The sequence below is a fragment of the Triticum dicoccoides genome, chromosome 2A, assembly GCF_002162155.2.
Source record: "Triticum dicoccoides isolate Atlit2015 ecotype Zavitan chromosome 2A, WEW_v2.0, whole genome shotgun sequence".
Classification (NCBI taxonomy): Eukaryota; Viridiplantae; Streptophyta; class Magnoliopsida; order Poales; family Poaceae; genus Triticum; species Triticum dicoccoides.
Window position 1 is genome coordinate 634,104,801 of NC_041382.1, and position 20,717 is coordinate 634,125,517.

Consider the following 20,717-nt stretch of genomic DNA (forward strand, 5'->3'; position numbering starts at 1 on the left):
ACTCGAGGGTCTAAACCTAGGTAAACCGTCCTCATGTGCAACATCTCAATCTGTGGTGCAGAACTTTCCTCAAACGGGCATTGTCATATAACAACAATGGTGATGGTGTTGGGGCATATGTGCCAAGACGATGAGGTGAGAGAAGTTCGGATAGCGGTAATGGTTACGGTAGTTGTTTCTTCTATCGCATGTTTGCGCGTTTGCCTTGGTCTGATTATCGTTTTGAAGTCGGAGTTGCAACGACGGGGTCAGGGCGGGAGGTGGCCTGTTCAACTATCTTTCGTGTCTAGCCTTGCATAGGTCTCCTTTTTAGCTCCCCGCCATATTCGAAGTTGTGTTGTCCCGTTGCGGGTGACCGATTGATTGGCATAGATCTTTACGTGGCTTTGCACATCCTCTATGGTGTCGGCTAGGTCCGTGGTCGTTCGCGATGAAGTTGGATTCACTTGCTCGGAGAGAAGTGATGACGAAGTGTGCTTGGAGAGAAGCAAACCTTTTATTCGTTGTAGCGTGTGTGGGGTATTTCGTATGTGCCGCTCAACGGGTTGTGATTATTTTGCTCATTTTTCCGTTAATTAACTGAACAACTTCCTTCTTTTTATTGTTGACCGTTTTTGAGATAGTTAACCGCTCATGCCGAATAATTGGACAACTCTCTTTATATGTATTAATTAAGGGGGCAGCTACGCGTCAGCCGGCGGATCGTTTTAAAAGATCGGCCGGGTCGCCAGCCATCGGATCTGGTGCATCGAGTGGCCAGCGACACTCTCCATTATTGCAACACAAGCCTTGTGGCGGAAATATTTTGCAACCAGCATCGCCCTCCATTATTGCAACGCATGCCTTGTTGCACATTTTTTTACACCCTCCATTATTGCAACACAAGCCTTGTTGCGGAATTTTTTTGCAACTGAGATCTTGTTGCAGATTTTATTTTTTGCAACTAGCAACGCCCTCCATTATTGCAACACAAGCCTTGTTGCAGAATTTTTTCGCACCAGAGATTTTGTTGCATAATTCTTTTGCCATGTTATTGAAGGAGCTTTTGCAACACACAGGATATTTCAGAAAAAATTGCAACAAAGATGATGTTTCAGAAACACTGCCACCGTTGCTGACAACACCGTCGCTATTCGCACGGCTGGTGATGGTCAGGGGCGGCATGGACGAGGTCTTGCATGCAGTCGCAGTTCCCTGAACCACGCACTAGCTGCAAAAAACAACATCATCTAGTAGGAGATTTGGGTAGGAGATTGAGAGAAGACTTGAGAGAGACAAAATGCCATGGAAGAAAGGAAAAGGTTGAGCAGTTGGTGTGGGTGAGATAAAGATGAAGGGAACTACTCCATACAGATAATGCTGGATGGGTCCCACGCAACACGCACATCGCACGGGAGAGGCGGCGGATGCTCGCGCTGGATCGGCCGTCTGATCTGAATCGTTTTCCATTAATTAACGGATGATGTAATCCTTTTGCCTTCATTTTAAGAAAAAAATGCAGGTTAGAGAGTCCAACATTGCATTGACCGAACGACATTTAAATGAGGTTGATTGAACGAACGGTCTAGATCTAACATTTAAACAGTGGTAGATTGACGCCTCTAGTTTGATTTTATTAAATGAGGTTGATCGAACGAACGGTCTAGATCTGACATTTAAACAAGGGTGGATGCCTGCTTTCAGTTGACGCCTCTAGTTTGATTTTATTAAATGAGGTTGCTCGAACGAACGGTCTAGATCTGACATTTAAATTGCGGGCTCAAGTTAAAATCAAATATAGTCAGAAAAAAATCTAATTAATAGCCTTGCCAAAAAAAAGAAAGAAACACGCCTCTAGTTTGATTTTATTAATTATTACTATTACTTATATAATCAAAAGTGCGCCCACGATCCGGATTCAAAATCCACATCTCCACGGATTGCTCTCCGCCGTCCCATATAGCATACCGGTGTCCTATTCCTCCCCCCCTCCAACGGAGTCCTGACGCGTCGCCCCCAATCCGACCCGAGGCGGCTGTAGACTCCATAGAGTTGCCGCCGCGCCCTCAGCGTCCGCGGCTACCAATCCGTCACACCGGCGCCGCCCCGCCCCACCCCGCGCAAACCCCTCCGCCTCTCACGCGCGTCGCCGCCGTCGCCGTTCCCGTTCCCGTTCAACCCATCGCGTCCCTGGTGTCTCGACCCCGTCCGCAATTTTGGCCGTTCGGTTGCTGAGGTATGACCCCCCTTTCATCCTTGATTAGTAAATTAGTTAAAATCCCCACTGGCACATCGAGAAATTTTGGGGTCTGCCGGTGCACGCCATCTAGATCCGGCCCTGGAACTGGCGGATCATGGGGGGCCGATTTCCTTGCGAGTACAGGGCATCTTATCATTAGATTTTCATTTACTGCAAGATCATGTGTACTCTTTTGAATTGTCTCAGTTAAGCCGCAACTTTGATAGCAGATAGAAAGTATTAACACTTCATTCTGGGGGAAGATGGCAGGTGGTTGATATGCTCAGTGGTCCATGCAAATTGCTGTTAAATTCGTTTAACCTGATGGTCTTATGTTGTTATGTGATGGCTAGCATATAGAGTATTCATCTGTTGCTTGCTTCTATTACCCGTTCTTTCATTGGCAATATATTTTCTAGCTCGGTGTGTCTGTTTCCAGTAAATCCACTGTGATATGTTGTAACTGTTGAATCCAATCCAACCATTGTTGACCCCCAACTCTATCTATACTTTCAGTTAATTCCTTCCTTATCCCGTCAAACTAGATCCTGACCCCAGCCACCGGCCTACACACTTCCCATGGTGCCCACTGCCACTGTCCATGACTGCGGTGACACCTGCTGGTCTCTCTGCCCTGACCTCCCTGATCTTCAGTAATATCATCCGTTCCTTGATGCCTCTGTACCATTCTCCTCCCTGCTCAATAACCTATCCCCAGTAACCACCACCACCTGCCAAATCACCAGCCATTGCCAGGGTGTCCTCTCTGCCATCACCATGGAGTTAGTTTACCTTTTCTAGTATTTTTCTGTCACACAGCAGCTGTTCTTCCTACATAAAAATTTAGCTAGCTTTCTCACCTTCGATTGCTACTTATAATTTTTTTTCCTGAAGATCATCTTGTAATGAGGACATGCAGTAGTTATGCTCTTTTTGTAACATTTCTCTGCATGTTGCAGATAGTGTTGGAGAAACTTCTGTGATCGTGTTTTTACATGTAAAAGTTAAGGGGGGGCAAACTTATCTGCAACTGAAATAAGTGGCGGGATAATATGGTTGACATGAACACTGATCACATTTTTGAGGTTCCTGACACTCCTGACCGAGTACAGCAGTCAGTGTGCGCTGTATCAAGCTCAGCTGCTACGAGAGGTGTAACAAGGATGGCTGGAAATCCTTCACCAGCCCGGAGACTCAAATTTAAGATCAAGAATATTTCAACCCAAGGTCAATCAAGTAGAGGTGATGCAGTTAGTGAACTTACTGCACCATTAGACACTGACAATATTTTTAAACAAGCTGAATTGGCTCGGAAATTGTCCCCACCAAAGTTAGATAGGACTACTGGGAAATCTGTTGTGAACGGGAATGGGGCTCACAGTCATGATTTGGATCAGAGCAGCAGCATTTCAAATCACATGATTTGTAGCAGTGATGGAGTAAGGGGCAGTAGCTGCCAAACCAGAGAAGGGCAGGTTGGTCATCGAGACACAAGCCGTCGGCATGTGGACTTTCTTGGTGTGGGGTCAGCTCTTCCTACTACCACGGTGGGAAACCCGCGAAACAGAGCAAAAATTAGCACCTCTAATGGGCTAAAGGAAGTAGTAGGTTCTGATGTTTTTCCAGCATCGGGTCCCAGGGAGGAAAGAAGAGAAGCGATCAATATCCCGGGTACAGCAGGACTCTCAAGTACACCATGCGATGTTCCTCAAAGACAAGTGGTTCGGAGAAAGCTGGTGCGAAATGGTTGTATTTCTCCCTCTAACGTAGTCAAAACAAGTGTAATTGCTGATGAAAAGCGGGAAATGTGCTCTACAAGTGGGGTATTACACTATCGAAATCCTCAGGATGATGTTTTTCATACAGGAACTATAATTGATCTTACTGATAAGTCACCAACAATAACAAAGAATGGAGCCTCTGTAAACTATATGGAAACAACTGCATCCGAGAAGTTCAGAACAGCCAGTGCTGGGGGGACTCTAATTCCACAGGGTGCAAATCAAGCAAGCAGCAGTAACTGTTCTGAAGGTTTAAAGAACAAGGGCAAAGAAATCATCCATCATGTTATGGGAATTGAGCGGGCTGGAGAGGCTGATACGATGAGGTATGCCCTATCTCTCTGTGTACTAGACGAGTACAACGTATTGAAGAATTGTTTGTTCTCCGAACATTGCAATAGGTCAATCCCGGATTTTAATGTGTGTTGGTTGAAATTGAATCGGAGTTCATAAAGTTTTTAGTGCATGCACATCAATGTAGTGTTTAAAACACAACTGAATTTGTAGAAGCTAAAAAAAGTGAATCTACTTTGTTCAGTAAATGGAAGCATGCTTAATTCATATTTTATACTATTTAGACATCTGTCACGTATCTAGAATCTTATTCACCCTCTGTTGCAGGGTTTGTCCAAGGGCCCCAGTAGGTTCTTCTTTTGTAAATGACGACAGTACTGGCATTTCTCAGCAAGGTTGGAGAACAACACATAATCATACTATTAAGTTACCCGTGTCATTGTTGTGTAAGACGACCAGTACTTCTGGAATGGAATCTGGATCTTCTGGACCATCTAATCAGGGTCATGAAACCGCAGCAGAAGACAGCAATAACTCATTTGGTGCAGCAGCCGCTGCACGGTCTGCAAGTTTGAGGAATAGGACAATAAGGATCAGTAAAGGAAAGAGGAAACACGCCACAAGTTCCTATCATCCTGGTGAAAGCTCTAGTTCTGTTAATGAACTTGGTAGTTCATGTCTTGCATCTTCAGACACAACAGCTGGCAGAAATCGTACCACTCGTCGTCATAATATTTCTGTAATAGATATTGATGACATATCTTCCCCTGAAGCTCGATCTAGTCTGAGTGGCCGCAGTAATAGAACCTCGATTGATCCTAACGTAAGTGCACAGTTGGAGGCTGATGAATTGTTGGCTCGGCAACTTCAGGAGCAGCTTTACAATGAAACACCTCGTGCTGCTCCTAGAGAAGAGGTAATTCTTGATCATCTCTTTCCGCACCTTGTATTTGTGTTGTGCGTGTGTATTTTTCTCAACTTCTTGGAGGTTCTACTAGTTCTTCAGTGAGATAATTGTTTTTCATAAAGCAGATTGATGCAATCGTAGCAATGTCACTTCAACATGAAGAAGATGCAGAACGGACATCTCGAGCTGTAAGAGCACCTGCAAGGTGGCTTCCCAACGATACCGTAAGAACACCTGTCTCGTTGTTGGTTTTTTGGAAGTTAGTTGATATCTTTGATATTTTTATTTAAACTAAAATCACTATGCCTCTTTTTGATGCATTCCCTTTATGTTGCTCCAAACCTAGCTTGCACATTCGCAGTTCCTTCGTTAGCTTTGCTAGCAGCAATTTCCCGGCTTCTCAATTGCTACGCCCATTAAAATCAGAACTATGCTGATAAGCATTTGTTAGTTTGGCTATGCTTAAGTGACCATTCATGCTAAAAATCAGAACGATGCTGGTAAGCATTTGTTAGGTTGACTATGCTTAAGTGAATATTCATGCTATTCATAACAGGTCAAACAACCTTGTTTACTTCGAAGGATGTTCCCATATATAGTGAATATTCATTATGACTAAATACCTTGCATGTGTGGAGATTGACATATTTTATCTTCTTATCCTTTTTTGGCTAGAGAGCTGCACGGGCATCGCGTTTAAGTGCTTCTCAGCGTGGTATTAGGGCCAGATATGAGACGGGAATTTCCCATATACAGAATGCAGCTCCAGTAACTTTGGGTTTGGTATTGCTTCTCTCCTGCCCTTGTAGTTCCTCTACCTTTTAAATCCTATAACTACTTTCAAGGAAGATTTTTAGGTTTAAAAGATAAGACTGCCATATCTTTCTGCTTCGATGTCATTCACATTTAACTCAATCTTACTGCCTAAGTTATTGTAAGTATATACCGAATGGCATGAAATTAAGTCAAGACAGCTTGTGTGTACTTTTAGTTTGTATTAACTATATAACGAAGTTATATGCCTTCCTACTACGAACAGAACATTCCTATCACGGTGAAAAACTTTTTGACACTGATTTCCTGTGATGAGCTGTATGTGACTTCCATGTGAACTTTCTAATCTCCATGCTTTGAATTTTCACGATTTACCAAATTGGTTGCGTTTCATCTCCTTGGAGTACTGAACCACCTCAGAACATGACTTTCCTTCTCCTTATCAGAGAGGGTGTCCTTTTTGTGTCACAAATTTGTTTTTGTAAGCAATGGGTTGTATATATGTTGAGCAGCTGTTTAAAGTAATCTAAAATGTGTAGTATACTCTCGCATCAAGTAAAACCTTCCTTGAGTTTACAGTTTGTGATTGCCTGAATCGATTCTCGAAGATCATTAACAGCTTCTAGTGTCAATTTTTCAGAGGGCTTTTCGTGCCGGATATCGTGCTGTGCATATTCAACCTAATATCGATTTGTAAGTGGCGCCTCCCTGTTCTATTTCCACTGCTCGAGTGAAGTTGGCTGAGTATTTTGAGAACTTGAAACAACTTACATATTTTGATTCAGTTAGCTATTTGCTGATTGTTTTACATGTAGCGTTGCATCATGGTATAGCAGCTTCACTGTATTGTGTAGCTGGGTCATATTTATGTGATTACAGTCTTCTAAAAGATAAACTGTTTTCCGACTTGAATGTATCTTTGATTTACTCTTCTGGGTTCTCTACGTAGTGGATAGGGTAACATAAAGTTGATACAATCTGCTGATGGTAAATAAATAAGTTGTACAAATGTTGAACACTTACTAAAGGAGCTTCTGTTGCAGAAATGATTATGATGCGCTACTTGCGTTAGATGAAAATAACCACCAGCATACTGGTGCGTCGGAAAGTCAGATCAATAACTTGCCTCAGTCAGTATTTCAGGTAAATTAGTCGGTCAGTACTTACATAGCGGCATCTGTTTTATGGCTTCTCCGTAAGAAGTCCTGTTGACTAGTCCTTTTTCTTTTACAGTCAACTAGCACCGAAGAGCCTTGCACAGTCTGCCTTGAAAATCCATCTTTCGGAGATACCATCCGCACTTTGCCATGCTTTCACAAGTTCCACAAAGAGGTATGCAGTCTTGCTGTCAGGTGCAATAACCCTTGTCCTTTGTTATGTAATGTGTTTGCATTTCTGATGTGAAATTGCTTTCACCTTGCAGTGCATCGACGAATGGCTGAGAAGAAAGAAACTGTGCCCTGTTTGCAAATGTGAGATTACTAGTTAGCCAATGCAGTTTTAGTTTTCGTGCTTTTCCTTTTAGCACAACTTACTCAGCTGCATCTTTGGATGCATTTTTCTGTTGGTAGTGGTACATATCGTATCGGAGGGTTGCCCTTGGGTGTTCTGCCAATGCCCTCGGTGCATTTTGTTCTGATGGATCTACTTAATAATCAATATTTTCCGTGTTCACCATTTTCTGTATCTGTGTTACGAATACTTGATATTTAACTACTGGCATGTAGTTCCGCAGTGCATGAGATGCTTGTCAGAGATGATGTCGTAATACCATTGCGAGATTAACGAGAACACACTGAAGTTCAAAAACCAAACAAACGAGAACACATTGCCTATCTCTTTGAAAATTATAATATTATCACTTTCGCTCTTCGATTGGATGCAGAGTTGCATGATACTATTATTTCCCAGTGACTTATGCATCAACTTTGTCCACAAGAGCAGCAACTTCGAACTAGTGGAACATGTGAATGAAAAAACTAGCTGAAAGCTTTGTATGTGTCGGTTTATTAGACTGATTGGGTTGGAAGTTCGTAGTGTTGAGGTTGAAAGCCTGAGTTATTTACTTATTCAGTTTGTCTAATTCACACCTAGATGTTTTTTAAGGATGTCACATCTAACCTCCTACAAGTATATAATGCATCAACAAGAAACAAAAAAAACTAGGACAAAAAAAATAGACCACAAACAGAGTGAAAATCAGTTCTAGATGTGTCCTAAACAGGCCCTTACTTATTTATAAGTGAAAAGTTGTAGTTTCTGGGTTGAAATATGGATCGTCTCATCAACATAGGAAGAAAGTCGATGTACACATGTTGATACCTTAGGAATATAATGTCTTCGACTAATCTACAGGTGGAACCATGGGATGGTCCTTGCAAGTTTTGACTGTTGTTGATTTTCTTTTTGGAAACAACAACGGGGTTGAACATGATGTCATTACAAAAAATGATTGATCCAATTATCTATGCCAATTTTTTATTAATATAAAAAAGACAAAGAGGCAGATCCAAGTAATCTCGGCCATCAATCAAATCATATCAATCCAACGACGTAAATTGCTCAAATGGTGAGCACTTAACATGTTTAGCTTAGAATTAATATCACACAAAATACAAACCTCCATAGTAATCACATAATTAACGCGTAAGTCATATCCTATCTAATACCAATGTGTAATTAATTTTCTTCCTAATATCAACGTGCATTGTATGTACGCATTTACTAGTTATAATAAAAAACCGGATTGTAAAAACCTTAACGTCTAGAGGGGCAACACCTCTAGATGAATTAATTTCACTGATGGATTATCGAAAAAAACTTTCGCCCCACTTTATATATAAAACACCGAACCACAAGTGGATTACATCACTAGCAAGCAAACAAGGCCTCAAGGAGCCTTACCATTGCCAACCCCATGCATCCAACACCCACGGGAAGGGTGATCGTTGCCTGGGGCAGAGTGTAGAAGGGGGATGGGGAAGACTCCGACTTGTTGAGCATGCATGAAGGTTGTTGTAAATTGAAATATTGAACCGCTAGTAGTATTTCCCGCGGTCGTCTTCTACAAGCTGGCAAGGGATTTTTGCTGTACTTCTTTAACAAGATAAATAATTCATATTTTCTTTGAGTTTATAATGTTGTATTTCGCTGGCCAGAAAAGTAGATGATCTTATGTGAAAAGTGGTACAAGTGGCGATCAAAATTGCATTTTGAAAACTTCTGGGTGTACTTCCAGACTCTTTGGGTGAAAACCATGAGTTTGGTCTTCCCGATAGTTGTTCGGTATTCCCAATTTCCCATAGCCCTCTGCTAACTTCTAGTGCAACCCCTTGACTAGATAGATAATAGGCATATAAATGATACTACATATAATTTGTTGTAGGAAAGGCAAACAAGAAGCACCAGTGGTCTAGTGGTAGAATAGTACCCTGCCATGGTACAGACCCGGGTTTGATTCCCGGCTGGTGCATTTGTTTTATTTTGTCATCCATGCATTTTGTTTTGTCATCCACTTGGCATTTTGGATGGCAAGGAAGGATTATACATGGCCTTTGGCATTTACAAACGTTCCGTTCTTCAAGTTTGGTTAATCTTCCATCCAAAAGATATATTCCATTTTTAAGCTGATTTTCAATTTGTTTGGTTAGTCTTCCACCCAAAAGATGTGTCACTTGGAACCAGATATATCTGTGCATGTAAAAACTTGATCTCTAAATTCAATTTGTGCACCAAGAAATAAAATAGAATTTAGTTATCTTGTGTTGACAGGGAAGGATTTAAAACATGGCGGTTTCGGTCTTACATTTACATATTTTCCATTTTTTCGTAACTGATTGTCGATTTGTTTTGTTCGTCTTCCACCGAAAAGACGAGTGACTTAGCACACAATATACCTGTCTCCATGTAAAAACTTGATCTGTAAAATTAGTTTGCGCATCAAGAAACAAATATTGCCTAAACTTGGTCCGGTTTTCTATATCTTAGCCGAGAAAATCATGAACCAATCTGTGGTTGGATGGTTAGAGGGACTGTGATATCCCAAACTCATCAGGGTTCAAATCTTGGTGCTTGCATTTATTCCTGTATTTATTTAAGGATTTTTGGTGATGCGCATTCAGTGGGAGGAGACGTTTCCGTCGACGACGAGGCGTCTACGGTGACTTCGTAAATCTCAAGATGATATGCCGGCTCAGTCTTTCGGAGGTGTTCATAGGGGTAGGATATGCGTGTGTGTGTTTATAGAGGTGAGTGTATGCGCGTGTATATGAACGCTTGTGTTTGTACTGATGTTAAAAAAAAAACCCGAGAAAATCTCTTCTTATTTTATTTTAATGTATCAAGATCATCCGAACTGATTTGAAAAAAAAAGTTACGTATATTGCTAGCTTTTGCACACTGTCTTCCAAATTTCCTGATGCCTTTGCGCACTGTTTTCCAACTTTAAAATTCAATCGAGAAAACATTCAGATATCTCTGTAGATGGTTCCTTTCACATTTTCACTTTCATCGTATCCCAATAATAAGGAGCAGGTAAAGCCTCCAAGCATGCACTACACACAACAGCAGAGATTTGTTGGCTCTCGCCACAATTTATTTTGTTTCTATGGTCTCACCAACGCCACAACATGCATGCGACGTTGCACGTTGTTCCTTTGACATAGTATCTTGAGATTGATGAAGTTACCACATGCATCTCGTAGTCGACAAAAACGTCTTCTCCCATGGAGTGAACATTGCCGAAAAATCTAAAATAAATTCAGAAAAATGCGAGCGTCAATATCAAATTTAGAACTTAAACCTTCAAGTTTAGGACTTAAATCTCGGTGGGCTGAGAATATCACTATTCTTATGACCATTCAAATTTAACCACATGTTGGTTCACACCTCAAAGACTACTTTCATAGCTTCTCTTGCACTACTGCATGCAGTGCACACATGCCAAGCGATCACGCACCCCTTCCATTCCATATTCCCAAGCAACATCACAACTTTTTAGCCTCTTTGCATTATATATCCAGCCCACAATCTATGCAACGTGCGAAGCACCTCTCATCTAGCATGTGAAGGATCCCGTTTAATTAGCTCACACCAGACAACCGTGTTGAACATGCTCCTGTCGGTTTTTTTAGTTTGCATATAAGGTTTGCTAGAAGTTAAAGTATTTCTAATTTGACCAGCCTTATAGGAAAAATTATCAATATTCACAATACCAAATCGATATCATCTGATTCGTTATGGAATGTAATTTCATATTATATATATATTTACTGTTGTAGATGTTTATATTTTCTAATATAAATTTTGTCAAATGTTGCAAAGTTTGACTTGACATAAATCTTATATGCATAGTAAAATTGTCAGAGACGCTGGCCATTGGGCGTTGCCAGTGACTTTAGTCCCACCTCGGATATGGGAGGGGGCTAGGACCACCTTATAAGAAGGAGTGCCACACTCCCTTCAGGCTAGTCTTTTGAGATGTAGTGGGCTCTTTGCTTGTACTGGTGTGTCCGATGCGCACCGGAAATGTTCGAACATATGCTGGAGGTTGGGAGCTGGGCCTGGGACGCTAACAATTGGTATCAGAGCTGGGCCCCAGTCCGCCCTGTTTAGAGGGGTGAGGTGTCAGAGACGCTGGCCATTGGGCGTTGCCAGTGACTTTAGTCCCACCTCGGATATGGGAGGGGGCTAGGACCACCTTATAAGGAGTGCCACACTCTCTTCAGGCTAGTCTTTTGGGATGTAGTGGGCTCTTTGCTTGTACTGGTGTGTCCGATGCACACCGAAAACGTCCAAACATATGCTGGAGGTTGGGAGCTGGGCCTGGGACGCTAACAAAAATGGACCAGAGAGAATATATAAAAATGATGGCCACTAGGGTTCGAACTCGTAGCCTCATGCTATCTTGCCAGCCATGCTAGCCACTCCATTCAATTACAATCGATTTGATTTTTGCTCCCTCTGTTCCTAAATATAAGTCTTTTTGGATTTTCCAATATGGACTACATATGGAGCAAAATGAGTGACTCTACATTCTAAACTATGTCTATATACCTTCGTATGTAGTCCGTATTGAAATCTCTAAAAAGACTTATATTTAAAAATGGATGGAGTACTAAGGATAGCTAGACTTAATGTCTTATAACCATACACACTCGTGGGGCTTAAATGGGTTGTAGTCAATGCAACTCATTTTCCATATGTTAGTCTTTTTCCTTCTTTACAAAATTGCAAAAATTATGTAAATTATAATTATAGTAATAAAAATAGAGTTAGAATATTTGTTTGTAAATAATATACATACAAAAATACCTTACTTTAAAAAATGTTGATGTGATGCATATTATTTTTAAAAGTATTCATATATAGTAAAAATATATTATTTTTAAAAGTATTCATATATAGTAAAAATAATATTTAAGAATTATAAAAATGTTTGTGTAATTTTAAAAGTGTTCACATATTTCATAAACATATTAACATGATTTTTGAAAGTGTTTATGTATTCAAATAAATTTTCATATAATTTAGAAAATGTTTAGATATTTAATAAAGTATGAGAAATGATATGGTTCAGCTGGCGGATTATCACGCTCGCGTCCGCCGCTTTGGTTGCACACCATGCGTTCCACGTGATATGGTGGACCTGGCGCCCATGATCTCTCCTTTCTGCAACGAGGCCTCCGTTGCAAGAAGAAACTGTAATAGACATCTTTAATTAAATTGCTGCAAGGCCTCTGTTGCCAAAAAAAACTATAACAAAAATCTGTATTGCAAAAAAATTGCAACATGACTTCCCTTGCAAAAAAAAAACTTGTAACAAGGCCTCTATTGCAAAAGAAAAAATTGTAACTTGACCTATGTTTTACAAAAATTTCTGCAACATGACTCGTGTTGCAGAAAATTACTGCAACACGGCCTTTGTTGGACTGGTAGAGGATGACAATCGGTCTCTCACTTCGCTCGATCCAACGTCTCGGGAGGTGACGGATCGCCTCTATTGCAAAAGAAAAAAAATTGTAACTTGACCTATGTTTTACAAAACTTTCTGCCACATGACTCGTGTTGCAGAAAATTACTGCTGTTGGGGAACGCAGTAATTTCAAAACATTTCCTACGCACATGCAAGATCATGATGATGCATAGCAACGAGATGAAAGAGTGTTGTCCATGTACCCTCGTAGACCGTAAGCAGAAGCGTTATGACAATGCGGTTGATGTAGTCGTACGTCTTTACGATCGACCGATCCTAGCGCCGAAGGTACGACACCTCTGCGATCTGCACACGTTCGGCTCGGTGACGTCTCACGAATTCATGATCCTGCAGAGTGTCGAGGGAGAGCTTCGTCAGCACGACGGCGTGATGACGGTGATGATGATGCTACCGGAACAGGGCTTCGCCTAAGCACCGCTACGATATGACCGAGGTGGATTATGGTGGAGGGGGGCACCGCACACGGCTAAGAGATCAATGATCAACTTGTGTTTCTATGGGGTGCCCCCCTCCCCCGTATATAAAGGAGTGGAGGAGGGGGAGGGCCGTGTAACGCCCACGATGCGGCTATATCTTCCACGTATGGAGGCACAATTTAGAGGTATAACCGCATGGTGGTTTGTCGCAAGAGGGGTAATCTTCACACAATCCCATGCACTGAATAAGAAAGGGATAAAGAGTTGTCTTACAATCGCCACTTCAAACAAATAACAAGTTAAACATACATCATCCAGAGTACAATCAAGGTCCGACCATGGAACCAAAATAAAGGAAGACAACACAAAATGCTAGATCCCCGATCGTCCCAACTGGACACCACTATTGATCAACCGGAAAAGACACATAACAACGACCAAGATCTTCATCGAGCTCCCACTTGAGCTCGGTTGCGCCACCTGCACTGGTATCATCGGCACCTGCAACTGTTTGGAAGTATTTGTGAGTCACGAGGACTCAGCAATCTCACACCCGCGAGATCAAGATTATTTAAGCTTATGGGTAGGATAAGGTAGTGAGGTGGAGCTGCAGCAAGCGCTAAGAAAATATGGTGGCTAACATACGCAAATAAGAGTAAGATGAGAAGCTACGCAACGGTCGTGAAGCTAGAAGTGATCCTAAAACTGCTTACGTTCAAGCATAACACAAGACCGTGTTCACTTCCCGGACTCTGCCGAAAAGAGACCATCACGGCTATACACACGGTTGATTCATTTTAATTAAGTCAAGTGATAAGTTCTCTACAACCGGATATTAACAAATTCCCATCTATCACATAACCGCAGTCACGGCTCTCAAAAGTTTATAACCTGCAGGGGTGTCCCAACTTAGCCCATCACAAGCTCTCACGGTCAACGAAGGATATTCCTTCTCCTGGAAAGACCCGATCAGTCTCGGAATCCCGGTTACAAGACATTTCGACAATGGTAAAACAAGACTAGCAAAGCCACCCGAATGTGCCGACAAATCCCGATAGGAGCTGCACATATCTCGTTCTCGGGGCACACCGGATGAGCAATCCGTACAACTAAAACCAGCGCTCAAGTTTTCCCGAGGTGGCGCTGCAAAGGGCTCTAGTTTGGACCAACACCCAGAGGAGCACTGGCCCGGGGGGTTAAAATAAAGATGACCCTTGAGTCTGCAGAACCCAAGGGAAAAGGCTTAGGTAGGCAAATGTAAAACCAAGCTTGGGCCTTGCTGGAGGAGTTTTATTCAAAGCGAACTGTCAAGGGGGTCCCATAACCCCAACCACGTAAGGAATGCAAAATCAAGGAACATAACATCGGTATGACGGAAACTAGAGCGGCAAGAGTGGAACAAAACACCAGACATAAGGCCGAGCCTTCCACCCTTTACCAGGTATATAGATGCATTAATTAAAATAAGAGATATTGTGATATCCCAACATATCCATGTTCCAACATGGAACAAACTTCAATTTCACCTGCAACTAGCAACGCTATAAGAGGGGCTGAGCAAAAGCGGTAACATAGCCAAACAACGGTTTGCTAGGAAGGTGGGCTAGAGGCTTGACATGGCAATATGGGAAGCATGATATAACAAGTGGTAGGTAGCGCGACATAGCGATAGAACGAACAACTAGCAAGCAAAGATAGAAGTGATATCGAGGGTATGGTCATCTTTCCTGAGATCCCGCAAGGAAGAAGAATGAGTCCATGAAGAAGAAAAACGGATGTAGTTGAACGAATCGTCACAACTCCGGACCGAAAACCGAAGATAACGAGAGAAGCAACCCGAAAAGAAGTAAGCAGCATGGTGAACACACAAGCATAAACATGGCATGATGCACAATCAAGTATGATGCTTGTCCGGTTTAAATATGCATGGCATGGCAAAGTGCACAAACAAAACTATAAATTAAGTGGAGCTCAATATGCAACGAGTTGCATATCGACGAAACACCACATTCATATATTTAGTTCTCTCCCGGTCATGTACCCAACAAAATTAAATGTTATTAAACATGGCAAGGGGTGAAGCATATGAAAACTACACATTTAAGCAAGTTTAAATGAGGCCGGAAACAACAACAACAATTCCGGAAAATCCTCATATGCAAATTTTAGAGTTGGTATTGTTCTGCCCTAAACCATATTTTAGAGTTGTTAAACATGCAAAGTAATGCCACCATGTTAATCTATGCATTTTTCTACCCCATTTACATATAAAGTTTATTGAAATCGGAGCTACATTTATTTAGTTATGAAATAAAACATTTTAGCATGACATTTGAGCAAATTTACAAAAACAACATTTTGAACATATTAAACATAGGTGAAAATAGCATATTATGAAACTAGATGAAATTCTAAGCATTTTGCATATAATGTTTATTGGGTTCTGATGCACGGGTGAAAAGTTATTAGATGCATGATCCTAGGGACTAATCTACAAAACTGTAAATCTCTGGATAATTGGTAAAATTCGCAACAAAGGAAAAAAACATCAACAGGCCGAATCCGTCTGGCCCAACAGAGAGGAGGGGCTGTGGGCGCTCACCCAAGGGCCAAGTGTAACACCCACAATGCAGCTATATCTCCCACGTGTCGGGGCACGACTTAGAGGCATAGCCGCATGGTAGGTTTGTTGCAAGAGGGGTAATCTTCACACAATCCCATGTACTGAATAAGAAAGGGATAAAGAGTTGGCTTACAATCGCCACGTCACACAAATACAAGTTAAACATACATCATCCAGAATACAATCAAGATTTGTCTATGGAACCAAAGTAAAAGAAGACAACCCCAAATGATAGATCCCCGATCATCCCAACTGGGCTCCACTACTGATCAACCGGAAACGAAAACAACACAACGAACAAGATCTTCATCGAGCTCCCACTTGAGCTGGGTTGCATCACCTGCACTGGTATCATCGGCACCTGCAACTGTTTGGAAGTATATGTGAGTCACGAGGACTCAGCAATCTCACACCCGCGAGATCAAGACTATTTATGCTTATGGGTAGGGAAAGGTAGTGAGGTGGAGCTGCAGCAAGCACTAAGCATATATGGTGGCTAACATACGCAAATAAGAGCGAGAAGAGAAGCAAAGCAACGATCGAGAAGCTATAAGTGATCAAGAAGTGATCCTGAAACTACTTACGTTCAAGCATAACACGAGACCGTGTTCTCTTCCCGGACTCCGCCGAAAAGAGACCATCACGGATACACACGCGGTTATACATTTTAATTAAGTTTAGTGTCAAGTTCTCTACAACCAGATATTAACAAATTCCCATCTGCCCATAACCGCGGGCACGGCTTTCGAAAGTTCAAACCCTGCAGGGGTGTCCCAACTTAGCCCATCACAAGCTCTCACGGTCAACGAAGGATATTCCTTATCCTAGGAAGACCCGATCAAACTCGGAATCCCGGTTACAAGACATTTCGACAATGGTAAAAACAAGACCAGCAAAGCCGCCCGATGTGCCGACATCCTGATAGGAGCTGCACATATCTCGTTCTCAGGGCAACACTGGATTGTCCAAACTTCCGGTAGGCCAGCCCAGAGTTGCCCCTGGTGGCCACCGGCTGCTGATAGGTTCGGACCAACACTTAGACAAGCACTGGCCCGGGGGGGTTAAAATAAAGATGACCCTCGGGAGCGCGACTCCCAAGGGAAAAGTATAGGTGGTGGTGAGGCAAATGGTAAAACCAAGGTCGGGCCTTGCTAGAGGAGTTTTATTCAAAGCGAACTATCAAGGGGTCCCCATAACACCCAACCATGTAAGGAACACAAAATCAAGGAACATTACACCGGTATGACGGAAACTAGGGTGGCAAGAGTGGAACAAAACACCAGGCATAAGGCCAAGCCTTCCACCATTTACCAAGTATATAGATGCATTAAAGTAAATAAGATATAGTAATGATATCCCAACAATATCCATGTTCCAACATGGAACAAAACTTCATCATCACCTGCAACTAGCAACGCTATAAGAGGGGCTGAGCAAAGCGGTAACATAGCGAAACAACGGTTTGCTAGGAAAGGTGGGTTAGAGGCTTGACATGGCAATATGGGAGGCATGATAAAGCAAGTGGTAGGTATCACGGCATAGCAATAGAGCGAACAACTAGCAAGCAAAAATAGACGTGATTTCGAGGGTATGGTCATCTTGCCTGAGATCCCGCAGGAAGAAGAATGAGTCCATGAAGAAGACAAACGGACGAAGTCGAACGAATCCTCACAAATGTGGCGTTAACGGAACTAACCCGAAGAAGCAACACCGGAAAAGAGCAAACATCATGGTGAACAACCATCACATAAACATGGCATGATGCACAACCATGTATGATGCATGTCCGGTTTAATGAGGCATGGCATGGCAAAGTGCACAAGCAAAACTACAAGTTAAGTGGAGCTCAATATGCAACGAGTTGCATATTGGCGAAACACCACATGACTTATTTAGTTCTCTCCCGTTTATGTACTCAAAAAAATGTTGGTTAGCATGGCAAGGGGTGAAGCATAATAAAACTACCTATCTAGGCAAGTTTAAATGAGTCCGGAACAACAAGCAACAATTTCGGAAAATCCCCATATGCAATATTTGAATTTGGTACTGTTCTGCCCTAAACCATACTTTAGAGTTGTTAAACATGCAAAGTGATGCCACCATGTTAAACTAGGCATTTTTCTACCCTATTTACATATAGAGTTTATTAAATTTGGAGCTACGATTATTAAGTTATGAATTAAAGCATTTTAGCATATTATTAGAGCAAATTTAATCAAACAACAATTTAAATATTTTAAACATGCATGAAAGTTGGATATTATTAATCTAGACAAAATTCTAAACATTTTACATAGTAAGTTTGTTTAATTCCGATGCACGGTTATGGAGTTATTAAAGGCATGAACATGAGGGGCTTTCTGCAAAACTGCTTTCCTCTGGAAATTAGACAAATTCGCATAACTAAAAAAAACAGAAACGGGCCGAAACAAAGGCTGGCCCAACAGTGCACAAGGGGGCAGCTCACTTTGGGCCCAGAGGAGAAGATGGGCCGGTTGGGCCTTGGCGCGGCATAGGGGAGTGGCTGGGCCGGCTCGTGCAGGGTGGAAATCGGAACGAGGCGAGGCGACTAGTCAACGCAGGGGGCTTGGCACTGCGTGCGTTTCCAGGGAGAACAGGGTCGCGACGATGGCTGGGCGCTGGCTCGCGCTCCACCCACAACGAGACGAAGTAGGGGCGCAACACGGCGAGGCTGCAACGATGGACTTGGCGCGAGAGGAACCCGGCGGAGGCGACCCGATCCGGCGGCTGGGAGCTCATGCGGGGTAGTCAGAACGGCGGCGGCGGCCATGGTCTCCACCTGCGAGAGAGAGACAGGCGGGGTGAGGGAGAGGGGGAAGAAGCATAGTTGGAAGGGAAGGAAGAAGGGCGGATGCTACTTCTTAAGCACTGCGTTGGATTTCCCCGAAGAGGAAAGGATGATGCAGCAAAGTAGCGTAAGTATTTCCCTCAGTTTTTGAGATCCAAGGTATCAATCCAGTAGGAGGCTACGCGCGAGTCCCTCGTACCTTCACAAAGCAAATAATTCCTCGCAACCAACGGGATACGGGGTTGTCAATCCCTTCACGGTCATTTACGAGAGTGAGATCTGATAGATATGATAAGATAATATTTTTGGTATTTTTGTGATAAAGATGCAAAGTAAAATAAAAGCAAAGGAAATAACTAAGTATTGGAAGATTAATATGATGAAGATAGACTCGGGGGCCATAGGTTTCACTAGTGGCTTTTCTCAAGAGCATAAGTATTTTACGGTGGGTAAACGAATTATTGTTGAGCAATTGACAGAATTGAGCATATTATGAGAATATCTAGGTATGATCATGTATATAGGCATCACGTCCAAGACAAGTAGAGCGACTCCTACCTGCATCTACTACTATTACTCCTCTCATCGATCGCTATCCAGCATGCATCTAGAGTATTAAGTTCATGAAAACAGAGTAACGCCTTAAGCAAGATGACATGATGTAGAGAGATAAACTCATGCAATATGAGGAAAACCCCATCTTGTTATCCTCGATGGCAACAATACAATATGTGCCTTGCTGCCCCTACTGTCACTGGGAAAGGACACCGCAAGATTGAACCCAAAGCTAAGCACTTCTCCCATTTCAAGAAAGATCAATCTAGTAGGCCAAACCAAACTGATAATTCGAAGAGACTTGCAAAGATAACCAATCATACATAAAAGAATTCAGTGAAGATTCAAATATCGTTCATAGATAGACTTGATCATAAACCCACAATTCATCGGTCTCAACAAACACACTGCAAAAAGAAGATTACATCGAATAGATCTCCACAAGAGAGGGGGAGAATATTGTATTGAGATCCAAAAAGAGAGAAGAAGCCATCTAGCTAATAACTATGGACCTGAAGGTCTGAGGTAAACTACTCACACGTCATCGGAGAGGCTATGGTGTTGATGTAGAAGCCCTCCGTGATAGATACCCCCTCCGGCGGAGCTCCAGAACAGGCCCCAAGATGGGATCTCGTGGATACAGAAAGTTGCGGCGGTAGAATTAGGGTTTTGGCTTTGTATCTAATCATTTGGGGGTACGTAGGTATATATAGGAGGAAGGATGTAACACCACGGATATGATTTACCCAATATGTAATCCAACTCTTGCCGTTTCCGGCCTTAAGTTATTTCATTTTCTCGGGTTTGGGTTTTTGTCTCCGTGTGTTGTTGTCGTTGTCATGCATCTCATATCATGTCATCATGTGCATTGCATTTGCATACGTGTTCGTCTCATGCATTCAAGCGTTTTCCCCGTTGTCTGTTTTGCATTCCGGCGCTCCGTTATCCTCCGGTGATCATTTCTACCTTTCTTTCGTGTGTGGGGATTAAACATTTCCGGATTGGACCGAGACTTTCCAAGCGGCCTTGGTTTACTATCGGTAGACCGCCTGTCAAGTTTCGTACCATTCGGATTTCGTTTGATGCTCCAACGGTTAACCGAGGGACCGAAAAGGCCTCGTGTGTGGTGCAGCCCAACACCCCTCCAAGTTGGCCCAAAACCCACCAAAACCCTCTCCATCATCTAGAGCGTTCAATCACGATCGCGTGGCCGAAAACCGCACCTCATTTGGACTCTCCTAGCTCCCTCTACCTCTATATAAAGACCACCCTCCGAAATTCGCGGTTCCACTCTCCCCTAACCATAGATCCATTCGTCTCCGCCGCCACCGGACACGTCCGGACGG

The 20,717-nt window shown here is 42.5% G+C and overlaps 1 protein-coding gene and 1 non-coding gene across 2 annotated transcripts; both read left to right on the forward strand.

The window, feature by feature from the left end:
* The first annotated feature begins 1,962 nt into the window (after nt 1–1,962).
* Nucleotides 1,963–7,713, forward strand: LOC119355889. The gene is made up of 10 exons (XM_037622772.1): nt 1,963–2,215; nt 3,178–4,325; nt 4,621–5,209; nt 5,326–5,424; nt 5,876–5,983; nt 6,615–6,667; nt 7,018–7,117; nt 7,208–7,306; nt 7,398–7,446; nt 7,546–7,713. Exons 2-10 carry the CDS (start codon nt 3,271–3,273, stop codon nt 7,611–7,613), a joined length of 2,220 nt encoding a protein of 739 aa, XP_037478669.1. The 5' UTR covers nt 1,963–2,215; nt 3,178–3,270; the 3' UTR covers nt 7,614–7,713.
* A 1,662-nt stretch (nt 7,714–9,375) lies between these two features.
* TRNAG-GCC lies at nt 9,376–9,446 on the forward strand. Its single transcript has one exon. It is a non-coding gene; the product is annotated as a tRNA-Gly (tRNA).
* The last annotated feature ends 11,271 nt before the right edge of the window (nt 9,447–20,717 follow it).

Coding starts and splice junctions, on each gene's coding strand:
- LOC119355889 (XM_037622772.1), top strand. CDS start 3,271: ATGGTTGACATGAACACTGATCACATTTTTGAGGTTCCTGACACTCCT. Junction 5,210..5,325: donor GTGCTGCTCCTAGAGAAGAG/GTAATTCTTGAT, acceptor TTCATAAAGCAG/ATTGATGCAATCGTAGCAAT. Junction 5,984..6,614: donor CTCCAGTAACTTTGGGTTTG/GTATTGCTTCTC, acceptor TCAATTTTTCAG/AGGGCTTTTCGTGCCGGATA.